The following is a 25301-nucleotide window of genomic DNA, read 5'->3' on the forward strand; positions in this document are numbered from 1 at the left end:
CTCGCTTCAGAAATAGCAGGGTAGTCTGGATCAAGTAAAATCAGAGATTGGTAAGCTAAACAAAGAGGCTGCAGAGATAGTATTAGCAGAAACCATCCATGAATCATCACCAGAACTTCCAAATAATAAATGCATAATATGTTTCTTTGGCAAACATAAAAATCACAGTTACTTGAACCCAAAGGAAGCCATTTTCTTATGTGAGGATTGTAAGTACAAAATAGCATGTTTTTATACACTCAATGTTCAGAAATGGCATGAGCTTCTCAGCCCAAGAAGCAAAAAGAAAATAAGTCTCTTTGAACATAGGAAAGAACAGTCTCCTTCATCTGCGTCTTCCCACAAAACTGGAAGAAGAAGAAGAAGAAGAGGACGACGAATATCTTGTGAAAAAAGAAACAGAACTGGAAGGAAAAGTTATCAGCAGGTCCTTCGGCAGAGGTATGAGAATGGTGATCCTACAGTAGGACCACTGGGTCAGCCAAGTGGAAAATTTGATTATTTGGTAGAGTATTCCACAGTAGAGTCCAAAAGTAATTCACTTAATGCATTTGATGAAAATCTCTTCAGTCCCACAGGATGGGGTGATACCGAATGACATATGCTTAATTGTTTATTGAAAGTTTTACATACACACCACTCAATTTTTATGTATTTATATCCCTAATATCTAAAATTTAAATTTAACATATATATACCACGTTACCTATGCATGAAAATGAGTATTCTACTTTTAAAAAAGTTAAAATAGTGCTATTTTTTATGTGATGCAAAAGATTTGGCTGGTATAAATGTTAAAATGCAAAGTTTGTGTTAGATAACAGGCATACAAATGAATTGGTTGGTATGTATGCAAATGCCTCTAGCTTATTTAATCTCTATAGGTTCTTCATCCAGTCGAGTTAAATATCATTAACGACAACTTAATTGGTTCTGGTTTTATCTGCTTGTAGTAGTTCCTTGTGAAACATTGGCATTGTAGTCAGTTTGGAATTTAGTTTATTTTCCCTCGTTAAATTGCAGAAAGTTTTCCTCAAAATAACAATCTGCAGATTGACTGTGACTATAGTGGGATAAATGATGTTTTAATCAATTTTCCTTTTTTAGTTTAAAGTACCATTTTGAGAATACGATAAATGATGTTTTAATCAATTTTCCTTTTTTAGTCTAAAGTACCATTTTGAGAATACAGCAGTTTCTAGGCTTTCCTAAGCACAGAAAATAATCAAATAGGTAAAATCATGGAACAGGTTTCTCTAGAACAAAGCCAATATTATTTTGAAACACAATCCAAAAATATTTCAGGGTCTTCAACATAAAAAAAAAAAAAAAAAAAAAAAAGGATGAATAGGAGAGCTATAAAATAGAAAAAAGGACCGTAAACTAATACAGTCAAAGCAGCCTAATATTGAATCAAAAGACAGCATTCAATCAGTAAAGAGTCATGCATCCGTTTTACAAATTCATTATGATTAATTTGGAAGTATTTAATTTACTTGCAAAGTTATATTTCTGTTAAATTTGAAGTAAAATTAGTAAAGCAAATCTCAATCCTAATAAATAGTCAAAACAGCCTAATTACTCTGCATGCAAAAATTATATTACATTGCTTTTTAAGATTCACCAGATCAAGCAGAGCTTGAAATATTTCCCCTCAGATAGAGCCCATCGATCTTACATTGGAGGAATTCAGAACAACAAAAATATACAGCTCTAGCTCATGTAAATTCTCAAGATGAAATAAATTGGATGAAATAGCATTTGCATCTATAATTCCAGCCTGATTAAACAATGCACATTTTTCAAAAGACAAAACAGATAATAGATTTACAACATTTGCTTTCTGATAAATTTATAGACGAAATACCGGTTCTTCATCCAAAATATTCTCTTAATGAAGGCGATGTTTCGAGCGCTGCAACAGGGCTAGTAGGATCTTTTTCCTAGGTCCCTGCAGCAGACATTTGTGCAAAAAATTGTCACATTGTGCAAGCTAAACCCCACTGAATAATTAAGAATTACTTTGAACTTTAACAGCAATAAAAAAACATTTAAGTCCAAACAGCAAAATAATTTAATGAGCAAAATAAGAACTTATGCTGCAGGATTTGTAGGGCACATGATGTCATGGACCCTCTTATAACATCTCCAATAAACCAACAACTTATAGATTTTCTAATAACTAAGAGCATTATAGGCATATTTAACCACTTGAGACCTTTTCAACTCAATATTATGACTAGAGATTCAGGTAGGCGTGAAGCAATGGCTACAATTAATCACAAAAGACGAAAGCCTCCATGAAATGAAGGTTGGACTAATGACTATCAATCACTCTAAAGACCTAAATTAAAGTGAGCTTCATGAATAGAATATTTTAATGGCATAATTATTGTGCCGAGCTTACATTTTTGTTCTCTCCATCCTTATTTGACGTATTCCGTCATTTAAACATTCACCAGCAGGCGCTGATATATGATGCTTAGTAGCCTCTGGAACACTTGATGATAAGGAGAAAACATATGTAAACCATAATTATTTTCTTTTGGACATTAAAAAAAAGAGCCTTTTAATTAGTTTAAGGAAGATTTACATACATACCATTCAATTCGTATGCATTGACATATCTAACATCTAAACCTCAATTTTTACCCATACATACCTTACCTATGCATGAAAAGACATATTCACTTTTTGAAAGTTAAAATAGTGGCATTTTTTACGTTACATCATAGATTTGGGTGGTATAAATGGCAAAAAGTAAAGTTTAGGTATTAGATATGTAAATAAAAAAGTATTGGGTGGTACGCCGATAAATATGGGCGGAGCTACCGTAGGAGCACTGAAATCCTGGCCACTGACCTGGCCAATAAATATAATTGAATAAAATTATATATGTATATTAATCTGGCCATAACTATATTCTTATCCACGCAGTAAAACAAAATCAGACTAGTTATTTAAATAACCTACAAAACACAGATGAAGACCATAAAATTCCTTAAATCTACACCAACATGCCAAGGAAAAATGCTCACAATACTGAGTGGTGCTTTTTCATTTAAGAATAGTTAAAATTCTCGTTTGAATGTGGGACTAAATGCAGGAGTGACAAGAGCTGAGCTGGGCCGTTTTCCTTTATTGAGGCATTTACATACATAACAACCAATTTCTATATATTTACATATCTAACATCTAAACTTTATCTTTTATATTTATAGCACATAAAAAATACCACATTTTTAACTTTTAGAGAGTAAAATACACTTTTTTATGCATAATAAGGTGGCATATATGTAAAAATTAAAGCTTAGGTGTTAGATATGCAAATAAATATGAAATGAGTGGTATTATGTAAATCCTCCTTTAATTTAAACTTAAAAAAGAATTAATTTTTGAAGAATCATAGAATAGCTCGTCTGCGACAGTTGAATTGAAACTTCAATTTTAAATCTAGCTGAAACAGATGATGATGGATTTATAGTTAATTTTTGAACTAGTATAAATTCGAACACTAAGCTTTTTAAGTTTATTAATTATTAATTAAAATTATGATCAATATATATATGCATTTAATAATTGCTTATTAAAGTATGTTACAAATTTATTAAAAAACAAATTTTTTATATTAAATTTATTTTCTAGTATATCAAATTAATTTTGAAGTCTAGATCGAGTATTTAACTTTTTATTTTGAGTTGGTTAAAATTTTGAGTTTGAAACTAAATTATCAGTTGCATTATTATTATTTATGATGGAAAAAAAAATAATATAATCTTTTATTTATTATTTCAATAATTTATAAAATCAAATTTATGTACATTCATATAAATATTTTTTTGGTCAGCACATATTTATCAATTTAATTTTAAAACTTGAAAAAGAAGCAAAACCATTAATATTAGTCTCAACTTTGGAAGAAAAAGATTGAGACTTTCTAAAGTTATAAATTTCGGCCACCACTGAAAAAATTTACCGGCTCCACCCCTATGTATAAATTTCCAGTAGGTTAATAGAAATTAAACTTAAGTGGCTAAATGAAGCTGAGAAAATAGATAAAAGAAAATGATTAGAACGTTCGCTCATATATAGTAATAGTGCATGCAACAAATGAAAGAAAGGTTTCATCAAGGAAAACAAAATAAAATCTGTAAATACAGAGGAAACTATAGTAAGGATGATGTACCATCGGTATCCCCAACTCTTTCAGGTCATTGTCTCCCATTTGCCTAAGTGCTGCCATGTCAACCTTACAACCAAACCCAGAAGGTAAAATATTAAATGGCTCCTCATAAAAACTTGCAAAGAAAGTTTAAAGAAATAAAAAATCATGCAAGAAAAGTGATAGATCTGGAGGAAAAGATGAAATGGATCTGAACTTCTGAATTGGATGGTGAAATCGTAAAAAAAAAAATTACACTCCCTTTGTTTACAAATTATGATTAATACAAACCTATTAAAGGGTTAATCATTAAACAGTAGAAATTTCGCTTTAATATACCAGTATATCAGGACATAGTTCCTAGAGTACACCAAACAAAAATTAACAAATTAAAAAAGGATAATTTCACCCCTATCAATAGTACGGTTTTTTTTTATTTGCATTAAAATAAAGAGGAAAAGGAGGACTACAATTCCCATCTCCAACTTGGAAGCCTATGGTTAAGGACGCCCTCAGCATTAATGATATCATAAGATTTAGAAGTGATAAGAAAAGTTGAAACCATAATCACTTCTAACAATATTTATAGCTTCAATGAATGTGAAAACTCTACATAACTTGATTTTTAACATCTTAAGAATAACAAGAGACTGATCTACAAAATATGACAGAGGGCCAAGAAAATAAAGGCACTGCACCTTTCACAATTATATGGCATAATTTCACAATTTACATGATAGCATCGTCCACTTGATTTAAAACTTTTCACTTGTACTATGAGCATATGCTTTCTCAATACAAGTTCGAAAGAAATAAATTTTCAAGGAACCCGGTAGCCCCATACTAAATGCTCGTGTAGACAATAAACTATAAAGCAGATAAAATACTAAGGCATCTTAAGCACGCTTTGATAAGAGTAAATACATCAGAATTTAGGCAAATCAAACTGAAACTCTACAAATAATTAACGCAGAAGATCTGATGGCTGCACAGAAGGAACCACAATCCTCTGATAGTAATTTAAAAGCAGAAAAACTGATAAAATAGCATCATCTAAGCCATAAACAATTTAAAATAACATCGATGTGCCAGAGATCAAACTGCAAGGTTTAACTCAATTTTCAAATCCTGTCAGCAGTTCTTAAATGACTTTATTTCATTGTTTGCCAACAGATTGCACTGCAATACAGTCAAACATGATCATTATTAATTATATTATTTTAAGTAAAAATATCAATTTTTTTAAGAGGGAGCACCAAAAACAAGTACTATGATCTCTGTGAAAAAAATAATCTCCATCAAATCCTCCCCCATTAATTCTGCCTCTATTAATATTCCATTGAGTCCAACAGTCCATCAGTCTCGTCCATTTCAGTTAGATAATTGATCAGTGGAATTATGAGTGCAGCCTTTTCAATCTGCAGATAATATTCTATAGTTATTATGTTGACACCTCATCAATTTGAGTACTATTGTGATTATTTAATAATTATTAATTCCTGATTTTGCGTATTTCAAAACAAAAATTTTCCTAGGATTGTATGATATCATACAAATATATGAATGAAATAGGTAATTGCTTCTTTTTAAGTCTGGTCATGATATTAGAGCCTGCATTTTTTCTTAGCATTTGCATTGCCTAGAACATGCAAGCATTCATTGCTGCAAATCTCTTTTCGTTCTTCCTAATTTTCTTATTTATGGCTTTCATCAGTGCAGCCTTTTCTCTATTATTCTTCCTCTTTTCAACCAACTACTATTATGCTTTTTTTTCCCCCAAAGGATTATAAAAATAACCATATTCCTTTGATCTTAGTTTCATACGGAACAAATACCCAAAGTCCTATTCTCGTTGGAGAAATATAAGAAAATATATTTAGCATATCATTTGAATGAAAAGAATTCTCAACCAGTCACATCTGATTTGCATTTTCTTAAAAGAAGAAAATAAGGCCATTTACATATCAACAAGGCAATCACACATCCAATGCTCATGGTCATGGAACACCACGATTCTTGAAATATGTGACACCTATGTGTTCATTTAGCAAACAAAATTGATATATGTTAAATCAAATGTATTCTCAAGTTCATGATGCAGCTTAAACCTATGAGATCAAAAACAAGATCTCAGCAACAAATTAAGGAAGATGATCCCATCATAGAATATTCTAATCTACTACAAAGCCTAAGTTAAAAGATAGATCTTTCTACTAAAGGTCAAAAGGGGTGTATACATCTTCTCTACCTTTTCAATATGATTAACAATCAGATCAATGTTGAAATTAAAAGAGTAAAATTTACCAATGCTAAAAATTTGTTAAAAATTTTCAATCCACGCATTTCCAAATAAAAGTGAAAAGTATGAGTCTTGTTATACACACGCTTCTAAAAAATGGAGTGGTTGAATGAGCGAATAGCAACATACTTGCTACAACGAGAGCTCTTAATTTTTTTAAACAGGGAAGATGCTTTGACATCCACTCGCATAACAAGGCAAGTATCTACAAAGGAATCATACTCAAGTCCTAGCCAAATTCCTACCTCACTTTAACACAAAAAAATAAAATTATTTTCAGTTATTTAGAAGTATTGCCATTATGATGCGGGGCTTCAGGAGGGCTGAACTCGGCACCCGGGCTGCCTGTTCAGCAAGGGGTGCCAGTTAAAAAGAGCTCAACTAGCCGGCCCTAATTAGGGTTGAGAGGAGTGCCACCTCCTTTTCCAACCCCTCTCCTAGTTAACATAGGTTATTACAAATATGGTGTTATTTGGTTTTAGCGTGCAGTTTTGTTAAGATTTCTGTTTGGACAGCAACCAACATCCCTATTTTTCCTTCTAGGGTTGTATCTAACAAGAAGAAGGTGCTCCGACTGTAACTCATCCGAAGTGGTGTAGATCTTCCTCTATGCTCCTTGATTCCAACTTCCCCACACCCCCTCCCCTTTCCATATTTCCTAGCTGCATACCCACTTCCTGTTATTGTCGAGCCCCCATCCAGAACCCTCCATGCTTGCTTTAACTTCCTCCTATCCAGTTCCTTTCTCTTCAAACCCAGCTGCAAGCCCCACCTGCAAGATTCCCTGTCTTAACTTCCTCCTATCACCAAATTTAGGCGCAGTTTTGTTGAGATTTATGTTCGGACAGCTGCTAGCGCCCCCCTTTTCCCTTCTAGAATTGTATTTGATGGCGAAAACGTGACCCGACTGTAACTCGTACGAGGTGGTATGTATTTTCATCTATCCTCCTAGCTGCCATCTTCCCTAAACCCTCTCCCCTCTCCCAGTTTCCTAGCCGCAAAACCCACTTTCTGCTATTGTCGAACCCCCATCCAAAACCCTCCCTGACTTCCTCCTACTACCCAACTCCTTTATTGTCAAACCCAACCTCAAACCCACCTGCAAGATTCTCTACCGTAACTTCCTCCTACTCCCACCAATTTGATAAGTTGTAGATAAAATGTGATTTGGTTGAGTCAGTGGAACACACTATAGCCTATTATCTGGGAGGCGTGAAGCCCGCTATTATTAATGTGGTGCAACTATAGCTGCAACCTTATTGCTTATCTGGAAATGTCCAAACCTTAGCATTTAAAGTGGATAGACAGCAAAAATAGAGCAATCAACCACCACTAGTCAAACAGTCACTCACAGTTGGAGACACCAGTAGAAGCACGCCTTAGAAAGTTGAGAAAACTGGCTCAGATAAGGAGAGAGCCACCCCTAGTGAACAAGCCTGAGAAGTGTAGCACAACTACTACAACTCCCGTAAGAAAATGCTTCAGTGCCACGGATTTGAGCACATTGCCTCCAGCTGCTCAACGAGTCGAATTGTCTTTTACCTAGCAGGGCGCCGTGGAGGAGGGTGGCGACAAGGAGATAGCTGAGGAATAGAGAGAGGTGTATCATCTCTCACCGGATGAAGGTGAGACACTCTTGATTCCAGGGACTCGCATTGACTTCAATACAATATATTCTACACACGTTGCATAGTGAACGAGAATGTATGCAGTCTCATCATCGATTGAAGGAGTAGTAAGAATGTAGTGTCAACATAGAAGGTAGATAAATTGGGCCTAATGACTCAGAGCACTTCCAACCATATTATCTGAAGTGACTCAAGAAAGAAAACAACATTGACCGGAGGTGCTCAGTGGAGTTTTCGATTGGGAGCCAATTGCAAGATTAGATGTGGTGCAACGTGGTTCCCATGGATGTCTACTACCTTTTGTTGAGGAGACTGTGAGACTCATCGCAACAAATTTAGGAACACCTACCCATTCATCAAGGAGGGGAAGCGCATCATCCTACTTCCTTCAGCAAAGCCCAAGATTACAGGAGACCTTGCCAGTAGAGCAACATCGGTGGGACCAGTTTTGGTGACAACAGAGAATGATAAGATTAAGACACCAGCTCCAGACACGAGACAATCACGATAGAGAGCATTTTAGGATATCATGGTCGATATCTTACCATCATGGCCACCACCATTCGAGGAGGCTCAGGTTACCCTCGCTCCAGAGCAGGTTGAACTAACTGTAGATTACTTCGGGAGGATTTCAACAGTCTATGCAGGACACACAAATGAAGCTCTGTTCAGTAGTGGACCCTCAGGAGAGCGGATCAATATGGATATATGCTCGCAAATGGAGGAAAATTCTTAAGTGCTTTGGGAGTCATTGCAGTTGTCAGTAGGATCCATGTGCTTTTCGGACCGCTAAAGAAGATCCTTCAACCCGGGAAGTAAAAACAACTCCACCGACAACGAGAAGACAGAAGCTCTAGGAATGACATCGAAGCTCCCCTAACCCTTGAAGTTGATGCGGGGCCAGGAAGGTTGAACCAGGTCGTCGATTCAGCAAGGGGTGCCGTCTGGCAGGGAGATCAAACCGACCGACCCTAATTAGGGTTGGGAGGGTTGCTGCCTTCTACTCACCCACTCCCCACCCACCCTTTCTCTCATAGTTATCTTAGTTTATTACAAATATGTTGTTATTTGATTTTTGGGTGCAGTTTTGTGGGAATTTTTGTTTGGACAGCTGCCGATGTCCCCTTTTCCCCTTCTAGGATTGTATTCTATGATGAGAAGATACTCCAACTGTAACTCATCCGAGAAAATATTGCATACTTAGTATTTACTTATAAGGTGGATGAAGTGGGCCACATCACATATAAGTGAAATTACGGTGACCCTTGTAAGTATATACTTTGTATGCAATATTTTCTCCATCCGAGGTGGTGTGTATCTTCCTCGATCCTCCTTGCTGCCATCTTCCCCCATCCATAACCCTCCTTGCCTGTCGTGACTCTCCTACCAACTGGCTCCTTTCCCGTCAAACCCAGTAGTAGCCAACTTCCACCTCCCCCCCCCCCGCACCCCACCGCACCCCACCCCACCCCACCCTCCGCTCCTTAATCGTCAAACCCAACCGCAACCTCCCTTGTAAGCCTCCCTGCCGTCACTTTTTCCTATTATCCGTATTCTCGACCCCAACAAACTGCTGTTGCAGCCACACCAACCCCTCTACCAAACCTTACTTCCACCGAGACCCTATCCTAAAACCTCCAGCCTGCCGCCACTTATCCCCAAACCCTTCTCGCAGCCATCCACAACAAGTCCTATCAAGCCCTAACTGAATATTGATGTTTGTTGTTGTTATTTCTCATTTTCAAGAGACTTGGTTGTATTCGTTTGAATTTCAACAATAATAATTTCATTTATATTATTGTTTGGGTTAATTTTGATATCATTTGGTATCATAAGTAGCCTAACTCTAATCATATCCCAGAGTTCCCTAGAATCCGCTTTAAACACACTAAAATATTGTTTCTTTATATCCTCAAACCATTCCTTCTAAACTCAAGCCTTAATCAAGCCACCCAGGAGATGCATACCTGAAACTATTTGGGACGAGATACAGAGGGAGATCCGTCAACTTCAAAAGAGGATCATGGAAACCGATGATGAAACCAATGGAGTGATTACCCTCGATCGTGATCTGGAGAGTCGAAGGAAAGATGACGTCGAAAATCTAATTCGTTCCATAGGGAAGAGATAAGTGATAAGGAATACCAGACAGATCGCTTCCAAATTCAATATCAGAGGAGGCCGAGAGAAGAGCCCACATATGACTAGCACATGGACATCATCATAGAAATGGATCTACCGGAGTTTGATCGAGGTATGGACCCATATGATTTTATTGATTGACTATAATCTGTTGAGCGGATCTTCAAATATAAAGATGTGCTGGCGTATAAGAGGGGGTAAAACTAATAGCTATCAAGTTGAAAAAGAGTGGTTCTTTGTGGCGGGAGAATTTCCAGAGACAGAAAAAAAGAGAAGTCAGTGACAAGCTTACCAAGTGGGAAAAGATGAAGAAAGCAATGAAGAGGAAATACCTTCCACCCAACTACAGTTAGGATATGTTTCTGAGAGTCCACCACCTGCAACAGAGAGCCCTATCTGTGTAGGAGTCACGGCGCAGTTTAACCCATTCTAGATGAAGTGTGATTTGGGTGAGCCAGAGGAACACACCATTGACCGTTATCTAGGGGGCCTGAAGACCGCAATTAGCGATGTTGTATTGTTGCTGCTTTATTGGAAACTTAGAGAAGTTCAGACCTTAGCATTTAAATTGAAGAGGCAACAGAAACAGAAAAGACAACCAACACCAGTAAGGTAGTCACCCACAGTTGGAGACACTAGTAAGAACACGCCTCAGGGACTTGAAAAAATTGATTCACATAATGATAGAGCCACCCCTAGCGAGAACAAGGTTGAGAAAATTGGGAAGCCTATTACAATCCCCGCCATAAAATGCTTTAGATGCCACGAATTTGATCACATTGCCTTAGGTTGCTTGATGAGCCGAATTTTGTCTTTTACCGAGCATGGCGCCATGGAGTAGCGACGAGGAGACAACCAAGGAACAAGATGAGGTGCATCATCTCTCATCGGATGAAGGTAAGATGCTCATGGTTCGATGGGTCCTATAGACATATGATGCAAGAAACTCACAGTGACTTCATCACAATATATTTTACACACATTGCACTGTGAAAGGGAAGATATGCAGTCTCATCACTGATGGAGAGAGAAGTAAAAATGTAGTCTCAACACATACAATGGAGAAGTTGGGCCTCATGACTTAGAAACACTCCCAACGATATTATCTGATGAGGCTCAAGAAGAAAAACAGGGACAACATTGATCGAAGTTGCTTAGTAGTGTTTTCCATTGAGAGCCAACTGCGGGATTAGGTGTGGGGCGATGTGATTCCCATAAATGCCTGTCACCTTTTGTTGGGAGACCGTGACAATTAACTGTAGGACACCACAACAGATACATGAACACCTACATTTTCACCGAGGGGAAACACATCATCCTACTTCCTTCGATAGAGCCCAAAATCACAGTAGCCCTACCAACAAAGCAATATCGGTGAATCCAATTTTGGTAACGACAGAGGATGATAAAACCAAGACGCCGGCTCCGAACACGGGACAATCATGACAGAGAGCATTACAGAATATCATGCTCAAGATCTTACCACCATGACCACCATGTTCAAGGAGGCTCAAGTTACCCTTGCTCCAAAGCAGGTTAAACTAACCGTAGTTTACTTTAAGAGGATTCAACAGTCTATGCAAGACACACAAATGCAGTTAAATTCAGTAATGAACCCTCAAGAGAGCGGATCAATATGGATGTATGCTCATAAGTGGAGGAAAATTTTCAGATGCTTTGGGGGACATTGCCGTCACCAGTGGGATCCATGTGCTTTTCAGACCGCCGTCGAAGATCCTTCAAACCGGGAAGTAATAACAACTCCACTGACAACGGGCAGGCAGAAGCTCCGACGAATGAGGTCGAAGCTCCCCCCACCCTTCGAGACTGACATGGGGCTACAGGAGGGCTGAATCGGGCTGTCAGTTCTGCAAGGGGAGCCCGTTTAGCAGGGAGGTTGAACCGACCGACCCTAATTAGGGTTGGGAGGGTTGCCACCTACTTCCCCTGCCCTCCCCTCCCCTCCTCTCCCCTCCCCCTCCTAATTATCTTAGTTTATTATAAATATATTGTCACTTGAAATTAGGGTGCAGTTTTGTTGAGATTTCTATTTGGACAGCTGCAGTCGCCCCCCTTTTCTCTTCTAGGGTTGTATTCGAGACGAGAAGATGTTCTAGTTGTAACTCATGCGAGGTGGTGTACATCTTCCTCTATCCTCCTAGTTGCCATCTTACTTACACCCCCTCCCCTCTCCTCTCCTCTCCTCTCCCTGTTTTCCAACCATATACCCCACATCCTGCTATTGTCAAACCCCCATCTAGAACCCTCCCTGCATGCCGAAACTTTCTTCTACCACCCGACTCCTTTTCCGTCAAACCAAATCGCAACCCGCACATGAAAGCTTCCCTATTGTAACTTCTACCCTCCTGCTCCTTTCCCTTCAAACATAGCCGCAAACCCCATTATAAGCCTCACTGCCATCACTTCCTCCTAACACCCATAATATCTCTATTGCAGCAACCAGCTATTGCAGCCACATCTACCCCTCCACCAACCCCTACTACCACTGAGACCCTATCTTACACCCTCCAGGCTACCGCCACTTATTCTCAAACCTATGTCGCCGCCGCCCACAACTAGTCCTATCCAGCCCTAGCCGAATATTGATGTTTGTTGTCGTTATTTCCTATTTCAGACATATTGGTAAATTATAAAATTGTGGCTCATTAAAAAGGCATACAGACATATTAGTGGCAAAATGCGACACTTAAACATATGTCATAGATTACAATGAAACTATCAATCTCATTGCTAAAATGAGCACTGTTTGAATTTTATTTTTATCAATAGTTCACCATCTCAATTTAAAATACAAACAGAGACAAGATGGCCACATAATTTTTTGTAAAAAACATGGCTTCAAAGGGAGTTTCTACTCTACTAGTTTATGTCAATAATATCTTCGTAACATAAAAGTAATTTCAAAATACGGAAAGTTAAGAAAAAGATGCACCAAGAATTTGGATTCAACAAATTAAATAAGCTAAGTACTTTAGCATTAAAGTTTGCACTCTCGACATGAGATCCTTATATCACAATAGACATACATAAAAGACTCATTGAAAGAAACAAATAAGTTGCAATGCAGGCCTATCTGGAGACCTATAGAATGTAATTGTAAACATAGAAATGTTCTAAAAGACAAATTCATAGAATAAATTTTCTCATCAAACTTGTGAGAAAACTTGTCTACACATTATATAACAAACCTAATATCGTCCATGTTTTTGACTTGATAAGTTAATTCATGCCTAATCCTAAATAACCACACCACAAAGCTATACATCAAATTTATAACGTCTAAAAAAACTTTAAAATAAGTAATTTTAGGACAATCTAATAATCAGACCTTATAGATATAGAGCATGCAGGATTTATGGTTGATTGGTCAATTTCAAAGCACTTCATATTCTTACGAGACAATCTTAAAGCTAGCACAAGTACAATAAAAAAATGGTGGCAATGGCTAGCATATAAGCCAAATTTATATCTATGACACTTGAATTTGTAAATTGTTATGGTTAAAAATAATTATAAAAATGTAATGATTAAATGAAAAGATTTTGGAAGACTATTGTGACAAGTCAACAATCAATATTTAAAAAAATTCCATGCAGTATGACTGAGAAAGTATAGGGGCAAAGCTAAACTGTGGTTCAATATGTACTTGGTTTGTCATCACAAATGGAGAATTTGCGAAAATTCTCACCGAAAGATTATCATGCACAATATTTCAAAAATTGACATGCAAGCTTGAAATGGGTAACATCCATTCATCCCCTCGAGGGAAAGTTAAATAAAAAATTAACCCGCCTTACAATGTCGTCATTAATTCCCCCTCCATCAGTTCTACCAACATTAATGTTCCACCAGAGTCAATAATCCTCTACCATTTTTATTCATTTCACGTGACATTAAGAACCCATAAAATTATTAGTCACTCATAAATCCGTGAACTACTATAATTATTTTATAATAATAATTTTTCCATTTCATCAATTTAAGGACAATTCTAATTTCTATTATTATTATTATCATTTCCTAATTTTATACCTTTGAAGTTCTCTTAGGATTGCATAAAACAAATGTTGAAAAGAAACTATCAATAAATTCTCAACAGTTCTTGTAAATATTTTCTTCAAATCATCCTAGAACAAGTTTTTTCAGGATATTGTTTTATATGAAATAAATTTAATTTCATTTTGCTTCATTTTACTAATTTTGTTTTAATTATCAATTTTTTTATAAGTTAGATTTCCGTATCCATCTAAGTGAAGACCCATTGTATAATTGAGCCACACAAAAAAATATTATATAAGCTTTTCTCTATGTTGAAATGCCTTTCCATGAGTTTCAGATGCTTTAGTTGTCTATATACTTCTAAATCAAGGACCATTAGTACTTCTTTCCTACAGGAGAAGAGAGCTTTTAGTTTGCATTATTATCAATGTCAGATATATAGTTTGATGGAATCTTTAAATTGGAATTGTACTTTGGAATCAATTTATATTTGCATGAGACTAGGGATTCCATTTTTCGATTTTTAAATAGTTGACCAAAGATTTATTTTGTGTTTTTAGTTGTTGTGATCCCGATAATTTTTTTTTTGTTGAGTTTTTATTGCATGGTATCAAAGCTCAGTGACTGGAGGTTGATGTTCTTTGGCTAATGCCTTCAATTTCAACTCCAGCTAACTAGAGTAGAAATTTTGAATTCCTACTCTACTCAAAGCCTGAATACAAAAATAAACGGGATCGAGAAGGTTGGTTTTGCCATCTCCTGAGATTGATAGCCACACAGATTCTGGATGACGAAAGAAAACAAAGATTAATGCTAATTTGTATAATAATGCTTTTTGTTGTTCTAATTAGACATTAAATGCATATTTGTCACTTACAAACCTTGCTCTGGCATGGCTAAAACCCCCTTTAAGTCCCAAATGGGTTCAATTTTGAAAGTTGAGAGCATCATACATCATATTTGCCCCATTTTAAGCTCATTTTACTCTCTAAATGACCATTCATTAGAAAGCATATTTAAATTTGTAGTTATGCTTCCAAGGAAATTGTCAACCAAGATAATGTTGAGTTTTTACGCTTCTGGTGGTGTAGCCAAACCAAGGAGTGTAGCTAGATCTTTTGACTTGAAAAACCAAAGCTATATGTCAACCTAACAAGGCACTTTGTTGAAGTTGGCCCAATTTTTATGATTAGTTGCCTCCAGAGTGGAGTTATCCCATAGTAACTAAACAATAATGTTTGATAAACCCACCAAACTTGAAGCTGAGGTGGTACTATGTTCTCTTGACAACATGTGTTGTCATTCATTTGGTGTGAATGGCCCATTATAGCAGGTTGACACCCTTGCAAGTCATGGCCATTGTAGGCACTCCTTGCCCCAAAACCTTCTTTGGCTCCATCCACTTGGAACTTGGCTCCCATTTAAAGGTTTTTTGCTTCTACAATAATAGATTCAGTATTATCGAAGTGTTAAACATAATGTGATTTATAAGAGCTCTTTGTTGCATCAATATGCCAAGCACAAAGCAAAGCTATATTTTTACTAACTGTATCGTTCATGAATTGAATATCACATATGGCTATATTATGTGTCTATAATAGTCATTTAATTAGCCAAATTTAAATGTCATTAAATAAATTGTCAATAAATATAATAACATGCCAATAAAACTAATGTTTAGCTATCAGAAAGACAAGAAAAACCGAAGATATAGATAATGAAATAATAAAAAAATACTCTTAAAATTGAGTGACAACTAAAGATCAAGAAACAGAAACAACTTGAAGTGAGAAGCAATGTGAGGATGAAGCAATGAGAAGCATTCTCAAGAAGAAACACGTGAGTGAGAAGCCAAGGCAAAGTAAACATTTGTACATAGTTATTGTGACAGATGCATGATTGAAAAATGAAACCTGAACTAGGATTTCATTTAAAAGCTAGGTAACACAGAATGCCATGTTGCCATGCAACAAAGCAGCCTGGCATGCGCATGAATACTACCCTGTGCTACACAGGTAAATGATATAAAGGCCATGACGCCGTTCTAGGGTTCCTGAAAGGTGCTTTAGAAGTGGATTTAGTGGGGAGGGGGTTGCGGAATGACAAGGAAATGAGAATATGGGAAGTCGATGGCGTTTGGAAGGGAATAGGAGTCATTCAGCGGCTGTTCGAGCTAAAAACAGCAGATAGAACCATGAAACGTCAAGGAGGTTCACCACCTATTCCTAAACAAATTACAGCCACACCACTTGCAAAAAGAAATTAATAGAGCACTCCTTAGGCAAAAATTGGATATTACAATCTCCTAACTACACAAAATACAACAACAACAACCCAAAATAAAACTAAAAATTTTCAAACCAGTTCTAAAATAATATATTTATACTAAGACATAAACTAAACCCTAGTTAGAAATAACAAAATAGAAAATAAGGGTACCATGGCTTGTACAACTCGAAATAACGTGAGATTTCCTGCTATAGTGGTACTTGGGACGGGAAATTATCCCGGTATGCTCGCGGGATTGTGGGTTCCACGATCCGCTCGATACAGGAGTTGGGACAACCTCGTCAGGCCAACAATTACTTCACTCCTAAAACAAGGTTTTAAAAATGCCAAATGATTATTAAAAATGCATTCGCTTGCCCAATTTGATAACAAATTTCTCCTCTTCAATTGCAACAATTGCAATTCCATTTGACTCTTCCTCCCCTCTTCATACACAACTTGATTAGCCTCTTTTATCACCATTCCATGAGTTGTTCTGAGTACTCGCCAAATCCTATGTTGACCTCTTGTCACTCTCTGATTATAAATTTTGTCCTATATTGATTGAACTCTTGTCTTCCTCTCGTTTACAATGAAGCTCAAACTCTCTTTTGCGTCATCTTCCACCTCTTCCTAGAAAGTCTTTAAAAGTTTGATATCCAATTTGATAACAAATTTCTTCTCTTCAATTGCAACAATTGCAATTCCCATTGACTCTTTCACCCCTCTTCATACACAACTTGATTAGCCTCTTTTATCACCATTCCATGAGTTGTTCTGAGTACTCGCCAAATCCTATGTTGACCTCTTGTCACTCTCTGGTTATAAATTTTGTCCTATATTGATTGAACTCTTGTCTTCCTCTCGTTTACAATGAAGCTCGAACTCCCTTCTGCGTCATCTTCCACCTCTTCCTAGAAAGTCTTTAAAAGTTTGATATCCATTATTCATAATTAAAGTCTAACCAAGTTGCTACAAAAGATAAACATGGGAAACCAATGGATTAAAGGTTACGTCATTGTAAGATGAGCAACAGAAATAACAAGGCTACTATATGTTTGGTGATTAAGATTATTCCTCAATTTCTTCTTGTTCTGTTGCTTCTACTGCTATTCACCTGGCATTCACTTCTAATAATGCAAAGAGTACCGATGCTTGGCATGGTGCCAATAAGAAGGAAATTGTAACCATTGTTTTCATTCAGAGTGTTATTTCTCCTCCTTGCACGTGATTATATAAGGTAAAGGGTAAGAGCGGTGGATCTTCTTAAAATTTTTTTGAAGATTTAACTTCAGACTATTAGTGACTCTGCAACCATATCATATAAAACAAGCGTGATGATCTTTAATGACAAAGGGGGTGCTAAAACAAACGCTCTTTCCTAAAAAGTAAATGATCAAATCTCCCTGATAAAAATATTTTCCATATCATGTTTTATATGATATGGATTTAAAATGATTTGATTTCATTTTATTAGAATAAATTTGTTTTAGGATTGCTTTTGGTGAAAAAAAGGTGTAATTCATCTATATAAAATTGGAAGAATCATAAATAAATTGAGCCAGAAAAAAGGAGTATTATTTATGCTAAACAATTTTTCTCCTCCAATTTGAAATTGTTCACCCATAAGTATTGAATACTTTAATTTTCTACATATACTTTCACTACCATTAAGAATTTAGTCCTGTGAGAGAAGAAAGCTTTGCACGTTTGCATTACTATTCATGTGGAAATTATAGCGTGAGCGATTCACATTGGGTTCAAGCCTCTGTTTTGAATGAGACCTGGAATCCCTTTATTATTTTTAAAAAAACTGTCGGAGAAATTGATTTTTTTGCTTTGAGTAAATGCAATCCAGTGCAACTCATTTTTTTAACAAAATAATTAAAAATAGCAAGTTGATTTAAAATGAAATAACCACTCAACCATAAAGAGAATCATTTAAATTTCCATGTTATAAAGATAAAAATGATGCGTGTTTCAAATAGATAACTGGATCCCAAAAGCAATAAGAGTTTGAGAACAGCAAACTTACCTCCTCAGCCTGGAAGTGGATGGCATATTTCCCTAGGCCCAATGAATGCAATAAGCTAGCAACAGTAAGTGGTACCTCAGTCTGTCAGAAATCAACACACATATCATGCAAGATAAATATTATTTCCAATAAGGTTGACAAGAAGCCAAGGACAGCACAAATTTTTTAATCCATGCAGAAACATACAGAAATCCACAGAATTTGCAATGTAATCAACCCTAGCACAGAAAAGTTACTCCGGTGAATTTGAAAACGGATGTCAAGAGGAAATATTTTGATAATAAGTTCAGCAGAACAATATAAATTCATTAACGGATACTACTGACCAGGCTTAATAGGCTTAATAAGAAAGAAGGAAATTTAAATACATAGCACACAATTCTCACGTATTTAAATACTTCACACCTAAACTTTCGTATTTACATACATAGCACTTTGGCATTTTATAGGTATACATAAAAATGTGTATTCATTTTAAAAAATAGTAGTGTTATCTTTGATGTGATATTAAATTTTTGAGTGTTGTGTGTTTAAATATGAAAGTTTAGGCGTGAGATATGTAAATACATAAGAATTGTGTGCTATGTAAGTAAATGCCCCTAAGAAAAATTAGTAAATGACTGGCTATAAAACATTTCTTCAAACATTGAAAGGGAATTAAGATTGCCAAAGACAGTAAACTATTATATGATAATAAAAAAAGATACAACACAGTTAAAAAAAGATTAAATATACTGTGTTTTTTAGCCATTTAATTACCGCACATAAATGAGAAAAACATGTTCGAATTTTTATGTACCACAAGTTGTAACTGTAACTAAATTTAGAAATTCTAAATAAAAAAAAATATAACAACATCAGTTAGCGTTATAATAGAATACTTCTGCCGCATCACAATAGTTTTTTTCTCTGCAAGAGTGCGATGAAGTTAATTTGTATGTCCAAATATTGATATGAAAAATAAAAGAATGTTCTTGGTTCAGATACGGTTTCAATCAAGCGGATAGGCTAAACAATTATTAAATAAAAAATTCAACGATATAAACCAACCAAAATAACAGGTTTCTGAGCAGCATCAGGAGGAGCTCGCAAGATAGGCTTTGCAGCATCAACCGGAATAGCTTTGCTCATAAAAGGTGCGGGTCTTGAAGTGTCTGCAAAACTTCTTGTAACATGACCTGTTGGCCTCGAATCACCGTAAGGCCTGATAAGTGAAGTATTGTATGCTTCATCATAGCATCTCAGTGGGGAAATGCGTCTATAAGCACCTATTAGCCCATCTGGAGATCTACACCTTTGCCCATCCGATGTCAAAGGGTAGGGTTTTCTGGATGAGTCTAGCCGAAGTAAATCATCAGCACTTCTTGCAGGAGGTATTCTCCTTGAAAGGCTGGAGATCCTTGATTCAGGCAAATTTTGATTTGATTCTTTTCTCAATAGGATTCGAGAGTTACGAGAAAGTTTCTCACGAAGATCGACACCAATTTGTTCTTCAGAACCACTTTTACCCCGGGATAGACCTTTGCTCATGAGCTTGTGTCTCAGGTCATTCCGACTAACTCGGCCGTCAGGATATGTTAAGAGTTAAAACAACAATAGAAGATTCCATTGAATGAAGTGTGTGTATGCATGTGGTAGTGGTGGTGAAGGGTACTTGTAGCCCCAGGGCTTTCAGTAAAAGGATACTGGACATGCGGTGCCTTTCATCAACCATGTGATTGTTACTTGGATTATAATTATTCGTTCGTTGCCTGTAATAAATAATGGATTTATTATAAAGTAAAATAAACATTAATTATAAATAAATTTTGCAATAATTATGAATTAATCAAACAATTTCAAATTTACACGAATATATATATCTACAAACCTTTTGCTAAACTGATTTTCATGATGGCTTTCTGTATTATTTCCCAACCTTTCTCTAAGAGACCGCTTTCCCTCTGATGATGGATAATAGCCAGAGCTGCTGACATCAACTGTGGTTGTTGTTCTTTTGACAACCTGCAACTATTTAGGTGAGAACAACTGAAATACAATAATAAGGACAAAAAAAACCCTTTAGAGATCGACCCTAAAATTATGAGTTTAAGTCAGCTAAAATGAAAAGCAATATGTAGAATCCTTACTGAAATAATTTAATAGATAAATAACAGAAGTTCAGAACATTAAACAACTGGTACTTAGCTCATTATCTTGAATGCCAATTAATTTGCTTTTCTTATTTTGAAAAGTGGGAGCGCCTAGCTTAACAACTGATAGAGTTTCATCACCAAGCATACAATCCATTAAACCTTAAATCTTCCCAACCTGTTAAAAGTGCATTTCTACTGATAGCAAAGATGAATACCAGCCTTCCCTGAGAACAAACCTCTAAACTTCCATAAGAATCAAACTTAATATAGCAATCATTTCTAACATCCCGACCAGGAAAAAACAATGATTAATTGTCACAGATAACAATCACTTGGGACCTCTTTGAAAGTACAAGTGCATTTCGTGTTTTACAGTGTCTACAGCATTTTTTGTTTTCTTTTAATATAACACTGAAGTGAATAAATCTCATGTCAAAGAATTGGATCGTGAGAGAACAGGAATCAATATGCAAAAATGAACAAGTGAGAATTCATAGGATGTAAATTGGTTTGAACCCTTTACCACAATGATAGCAATTCCCCCCACCCGACCACCTTTCCCTTAAATCCATGGCTAAATCAACCATCTATGTATAGTAACATTTCCTTTATAACCTGATATCTTATTCAACAAGCCATATAGCTAGGAATCTCCCTCTCAAGGGCTTGTATAAAAGTAGGCAACACTGCTTCTTGGTCTAAAAATTCCAAGCAGGATGGATGACTTAATTTTCCCAATAGAAAGAGATAATTTATGATCAAAGACCTATCACTCAAGGGATAGGATCAATAGAAAAAGGAAGGTGAAATAGAGTAAGGCTTGGCATACCTGCCGAGAGATTGATTCTTGAATCATGAATTATATTTGCCATTACTTGTGACTTTTATTCACAAACCACAGGGTTTGTTGCTTAGTTGAGAGCTATGAAACAAATATAGGGAGGTTCAAAACTAAAGCAAGCACAATATCATGAAATGGTTGTTATAATCAATTTAGGCCAAATTTCATGCGATACCACTCATTTAAGCTACAAGAACACGTACATACATATGTGAGAATTTCCACCTTATTGAAGATTTATTGTTGCTAATCAATAACTTTGATGAATATCCATTGCAACTAAGAGCAGTTGTTTCCCATACAAACAATTGTTGTTATACCATCTCAAATGCCAGAGCATCACATATATAGATGGAAAAAGCATTGATTTACTTCCAGCAGCACTATAGTCTTCGTATAATTTTTTTCTTTATTCTTTCCACAATGAAATTTTCTGCACTCTTTTGCCATATGATTACAACACAAACAAAATCATACAACACTTTATTAAAAGGAAGACCACTGAGATGAGAAATTCATTAACCATCCATCTTTTTAACTATTAGGGCATGTAGACTGCCACTCAAACTAAGACAAGCAGTATTGTGTTTAACAGAGCACATAAATAACACCTGCAGTACCAAAATCATGACCTGGTTTAAGCAGAAACCAAAGCCTCAAAGGTGGATGCTTCTTTTAAATTAAATGGATCGAAGTGTAGTCCATGCTCGTCACATAACTAATTGTTATTTGGATGCCAACCGAGTAAAACATACTAGAAAACAGTCTACAATTTTCCATGTCAATTTTACTTTTAATCCATCCATAACAGACACAACTCTTAAAATTTGAAACTAAATTAATGTTAATAAAACTACAGTACAACATCATTGATGTGATTAATTAAACCAAAGAAGTTAATGCTACATCAACAGGTTCAAAAATTAAGTTAAACTTAACATTAATCTACGAGAATCATTTTTTCAGTGGTTCCAATAATGATAAACGCATTGTCCAACCATCCAAAAAAATTCTTTCAGAACATTCAGCTAAAATTTAGAGAATCAATAATGTTAATACACTAAACAAAAGTAGTTTTATTACTAGTTAAAGTCTCATTCCATTCCCCATAATCGTGCCAAACGAACATCACCACTCTCCTCTCAACTAAATGTCCAACACTGACCTCTCTCTCTCTCCCTCTCGCTCTCTCTCTCTCTCTCTCTAGCTACTCGAGAGGTTGCAAAGGGAAACATTAATTGGGTGGACAAGAAATCAAGAGGTCAATAAGAAAATCAAATATGAAGAAAAGGAAATGAGCCAAGGAGAGAACTAGTAGATCAAGGAAGACAAGAGAAAAGGGCATCAACGAAAAGATTACCCTTGACATTTTGGCGAAACTCAAAATCCCTACATTATTTACTAAATTCATTCATTTAGTCTCCTTAGCATATATCCCTCTTGTATCCACAGCCCCGAATTCCATCGGCCTAGTTCATCGAATAAGGAAATCTTACTTTGCTTATCCTATTCTAGAAGTTCACCATAGAAGAATACACAAGGAAATCAATCATATATTTATATCAGTTCAATATTTTATGTACTGCAACAAGAAACATAGCTTTGGTAAACAACTCCTTAGAATGAGTGGTTCACCAGCAATAATTCTCTCAGATTTACATGAATAGGTCCATGCGTAGTTGTATAGGCACACACAAACATAAATGCATATAATTTTAAGTTTAAGGTAACAGTTGAGCAGATAACGAATAACTAAACATTATTGAAGTGAATAGCTAAGCTTAAATGTTGCATCTAAATTCATATGACTCAAGGCAAAACAGCCCCTAAGCATATTAGCATTCTTGTATTTAAAAGTACCCCTTGATAGTCAGGTGGAAAACTTCGAGATTATGATTTCAACATCATGCATTTAAATTTATCTCCAAGCATGGTTCTTCAAATATGCCAATTTACTCTTGACCACTTATTTCCATTGCATATTCTCTTTGTTTAGTCATACTGATACTAATTTATGTTCTACATTCCAAATAGACATGAAAATGCACTTATTCCAATTAATATAATGTGAAAATATGCAATGAATTTCAATATATCAACATCTCTTTCACACCAACAGTCACCATCTATTGGAAAATGATACACCTTCAAATGTGTCAAATTCCAACAATTATCAGCTATGGTTTCCAATTTTTTCTCACTCTATTTCAATGCTAAGACCATCCAATATATCAAAATATAGAAGAAAAAATGTATTTTCCATCATTCACCCAAACTGATCAACAACCATCCAAGAAAGCATATTCCAGCAAACAGAATATCAACCAATAAAAGAAATAAGCAACAAGCATCCATGATATATGCATCAAAGGTTAACGGTGCATTTGGGGTGGTGGTGCGATGCAGAACCTCGGTTTTTCTGTTTGACAAAACATGTTTTTGTCTGCATTCTAAAAAATATGCCGCTGGAAGCTACGTTTTTCCACCAGACATGGCTACCTAGAAAATAGCGGTTTGACTTTTTAATTTTTTTTTTTTGTGAAAGCCACCACAATTCATTGAAGAACAACTTCTTTAACAACTTCACAACGGCTTCTTCAAACAGTTGCAGCAGCCCCAACAAGACCAAGACCGTAAATAACTGGATAGAGCTTACTACAAAGTCAAACGAGAGTTTAAAAGAGTAGAGTGGGTAAAGTTGCTTGAGTGAACCTACGACAAAGAATGAAATTGCACAGGTAGAAAAGGATAATTTAAATAGCACAAAGGAGGTAAGCAATATTTTGTACATCTTAAGGGAGGCAGTATACTTAATAATCAAGACAAAACAACGGGATATGAGATGCAGGAGAGCCTAGTTAGATTTGGCCTACCAGCTTGAAGAAGCCTAATAGCTAAATGTGTAATGAATGTTCCACACAAATAATAGTCCCTAAACCACCCTGGTCATATCTAATAGGGGCAAAACTTCAAAAACTCTAAATACAAGTTGGTAAATAACTCCAAAATCTAACTCCAAAAAAAAAAAAAAAATCAGCCACAACAGAATTCCATTCGAACTAAATCACAATCTACACCGACAATGCTTAAACCATTCCGAAGTAAAACGTACAGCAGAAAATGCAGAAAAGAATGCGGTGGCGCACCTGACCGGTCTGGCCCAAAGTGATGGTGACTTGGGGCCGAGCAGACATCTTCTCTATGTTTTCCTCTTGAACCAGAAATCCTAACTAATTAGACAGCAAAAAAGATAGTACGCACAGAATAAGTAACTCGAGCATAGAAAAACATGTGGAGGAAATAAAACAAGAAGAAAGATGAAGGGGAACATGGACGGCAGAGAACGGTAGATGCAGACTCACCACATCCGGCGGAGAATACGGCAGCTCAAGAGTAAATACTGTTGATGTACAAGGGCGGTGGCCTGATCTCTTCCGCACCGGCAGTTAGCGCAGCACAGAGAGAGAAAGAGAGAGAGAGAGAGAGAGAGAGAGCGAGAGGCAGAGAGAAAATCGTTGACAGCAAAAAATACTCGCTCAGTTCCCCCTCGACCTAGTTCCTGTTACAACAGCAAGATGGTTGTTTCAAGATTCGTGCTGATGACGATGAATTTAAACCTTTTTATAGGGTGCTTCGAATGTAAAAATTAAAGTTTAGGGGTGAGATAAATAAATGCATTTTAATTGGGTTCTATTATGTAAATTTCCCAAATTTATATTTCGATTTTTTTTATGCTATAATCTATATCAAAAAACTACTCCTGCAATAAAT

At 36.0% G+C, this 25301-nt stretch overlaps 2 protein-coding genes across 3 annotated transcripts in view; one reads left to right on the forward strand and one right to left on the reverse strand.

Annotated features, from left to right (window-relative positions):
* Nucleotides 1-598, forward strand: part of LOC110020902 — a 5604-nt gene extending 5006 nt beyond the window's left edge. Inside the window, exon 3 of the mRNA XM_020719182.1 lies at nucleotides 17-598. Within this exon, the coding sequence (XP_020574841.1) occupies nucleotides 17-598 (582 nt within the window). The remainder of the gene's footprint in view (nucleotides 1-16) is intronic.
* Nucleotides 599-1579: 981 nt separating this feature from the next.
* Nucleotides 1580-25089, reverse strand: LOC110020897. Of its 2 annotated transcripts, XM_020719179.1 has the most exons (9): nucleotides 24893-25089; nucleotides 24677-24760; nucleotides 20425-20558; nucleotides 20241-20305; nucleotides 19605-20122; nucleotides 18555-18635; nucleotides 4187-4249; nucleotides 1868-1951; nucleotides 1580-1780 (listed from the first exon to the last, which is right to left on the reverse strand). In XM_020719179.1, the coding sequence occupies exons 2-8, from the start codon at nucleotides 24722-24724 to the stop codon at nucleotides 1892-1894; spliced, it is 969 nt and encodes a 322-aa protein (XP_020574838.1). In that variant the 5' UTR covers nucleotides 24725-24760; nucleotides 24893-25089; the 3' UTR covers nucleotides 1580-1780; nucleotides 1868-1891. The 2 variants fall into 2 exon arrangements, with proteins under 2 accessions (XP_020574838.1, XP_020574837.1); XM_020719178.1 differs by having other exon boundaries at nucleotides 1580-1951.
* Nucleotides 25090-25301: the final 212 nt, after the last annotated feature.

Source organism: Phalaenopsis equestris, unplaced genomic scaffold (genome assembly GCF_001263595.1).
Source record: "Phalaenopsis equestris unplaced genomic scaffold, ASM126359v1 Scaffold000108, whole genome shotgun sequence".
Lineage (NCBI taxonomy): Eukaryota > Viridiplantae > Streptophyta > Magnoliopsida > Asparagales > Orchidaceae > Phalaenopsis > Phalaenopsis equestris.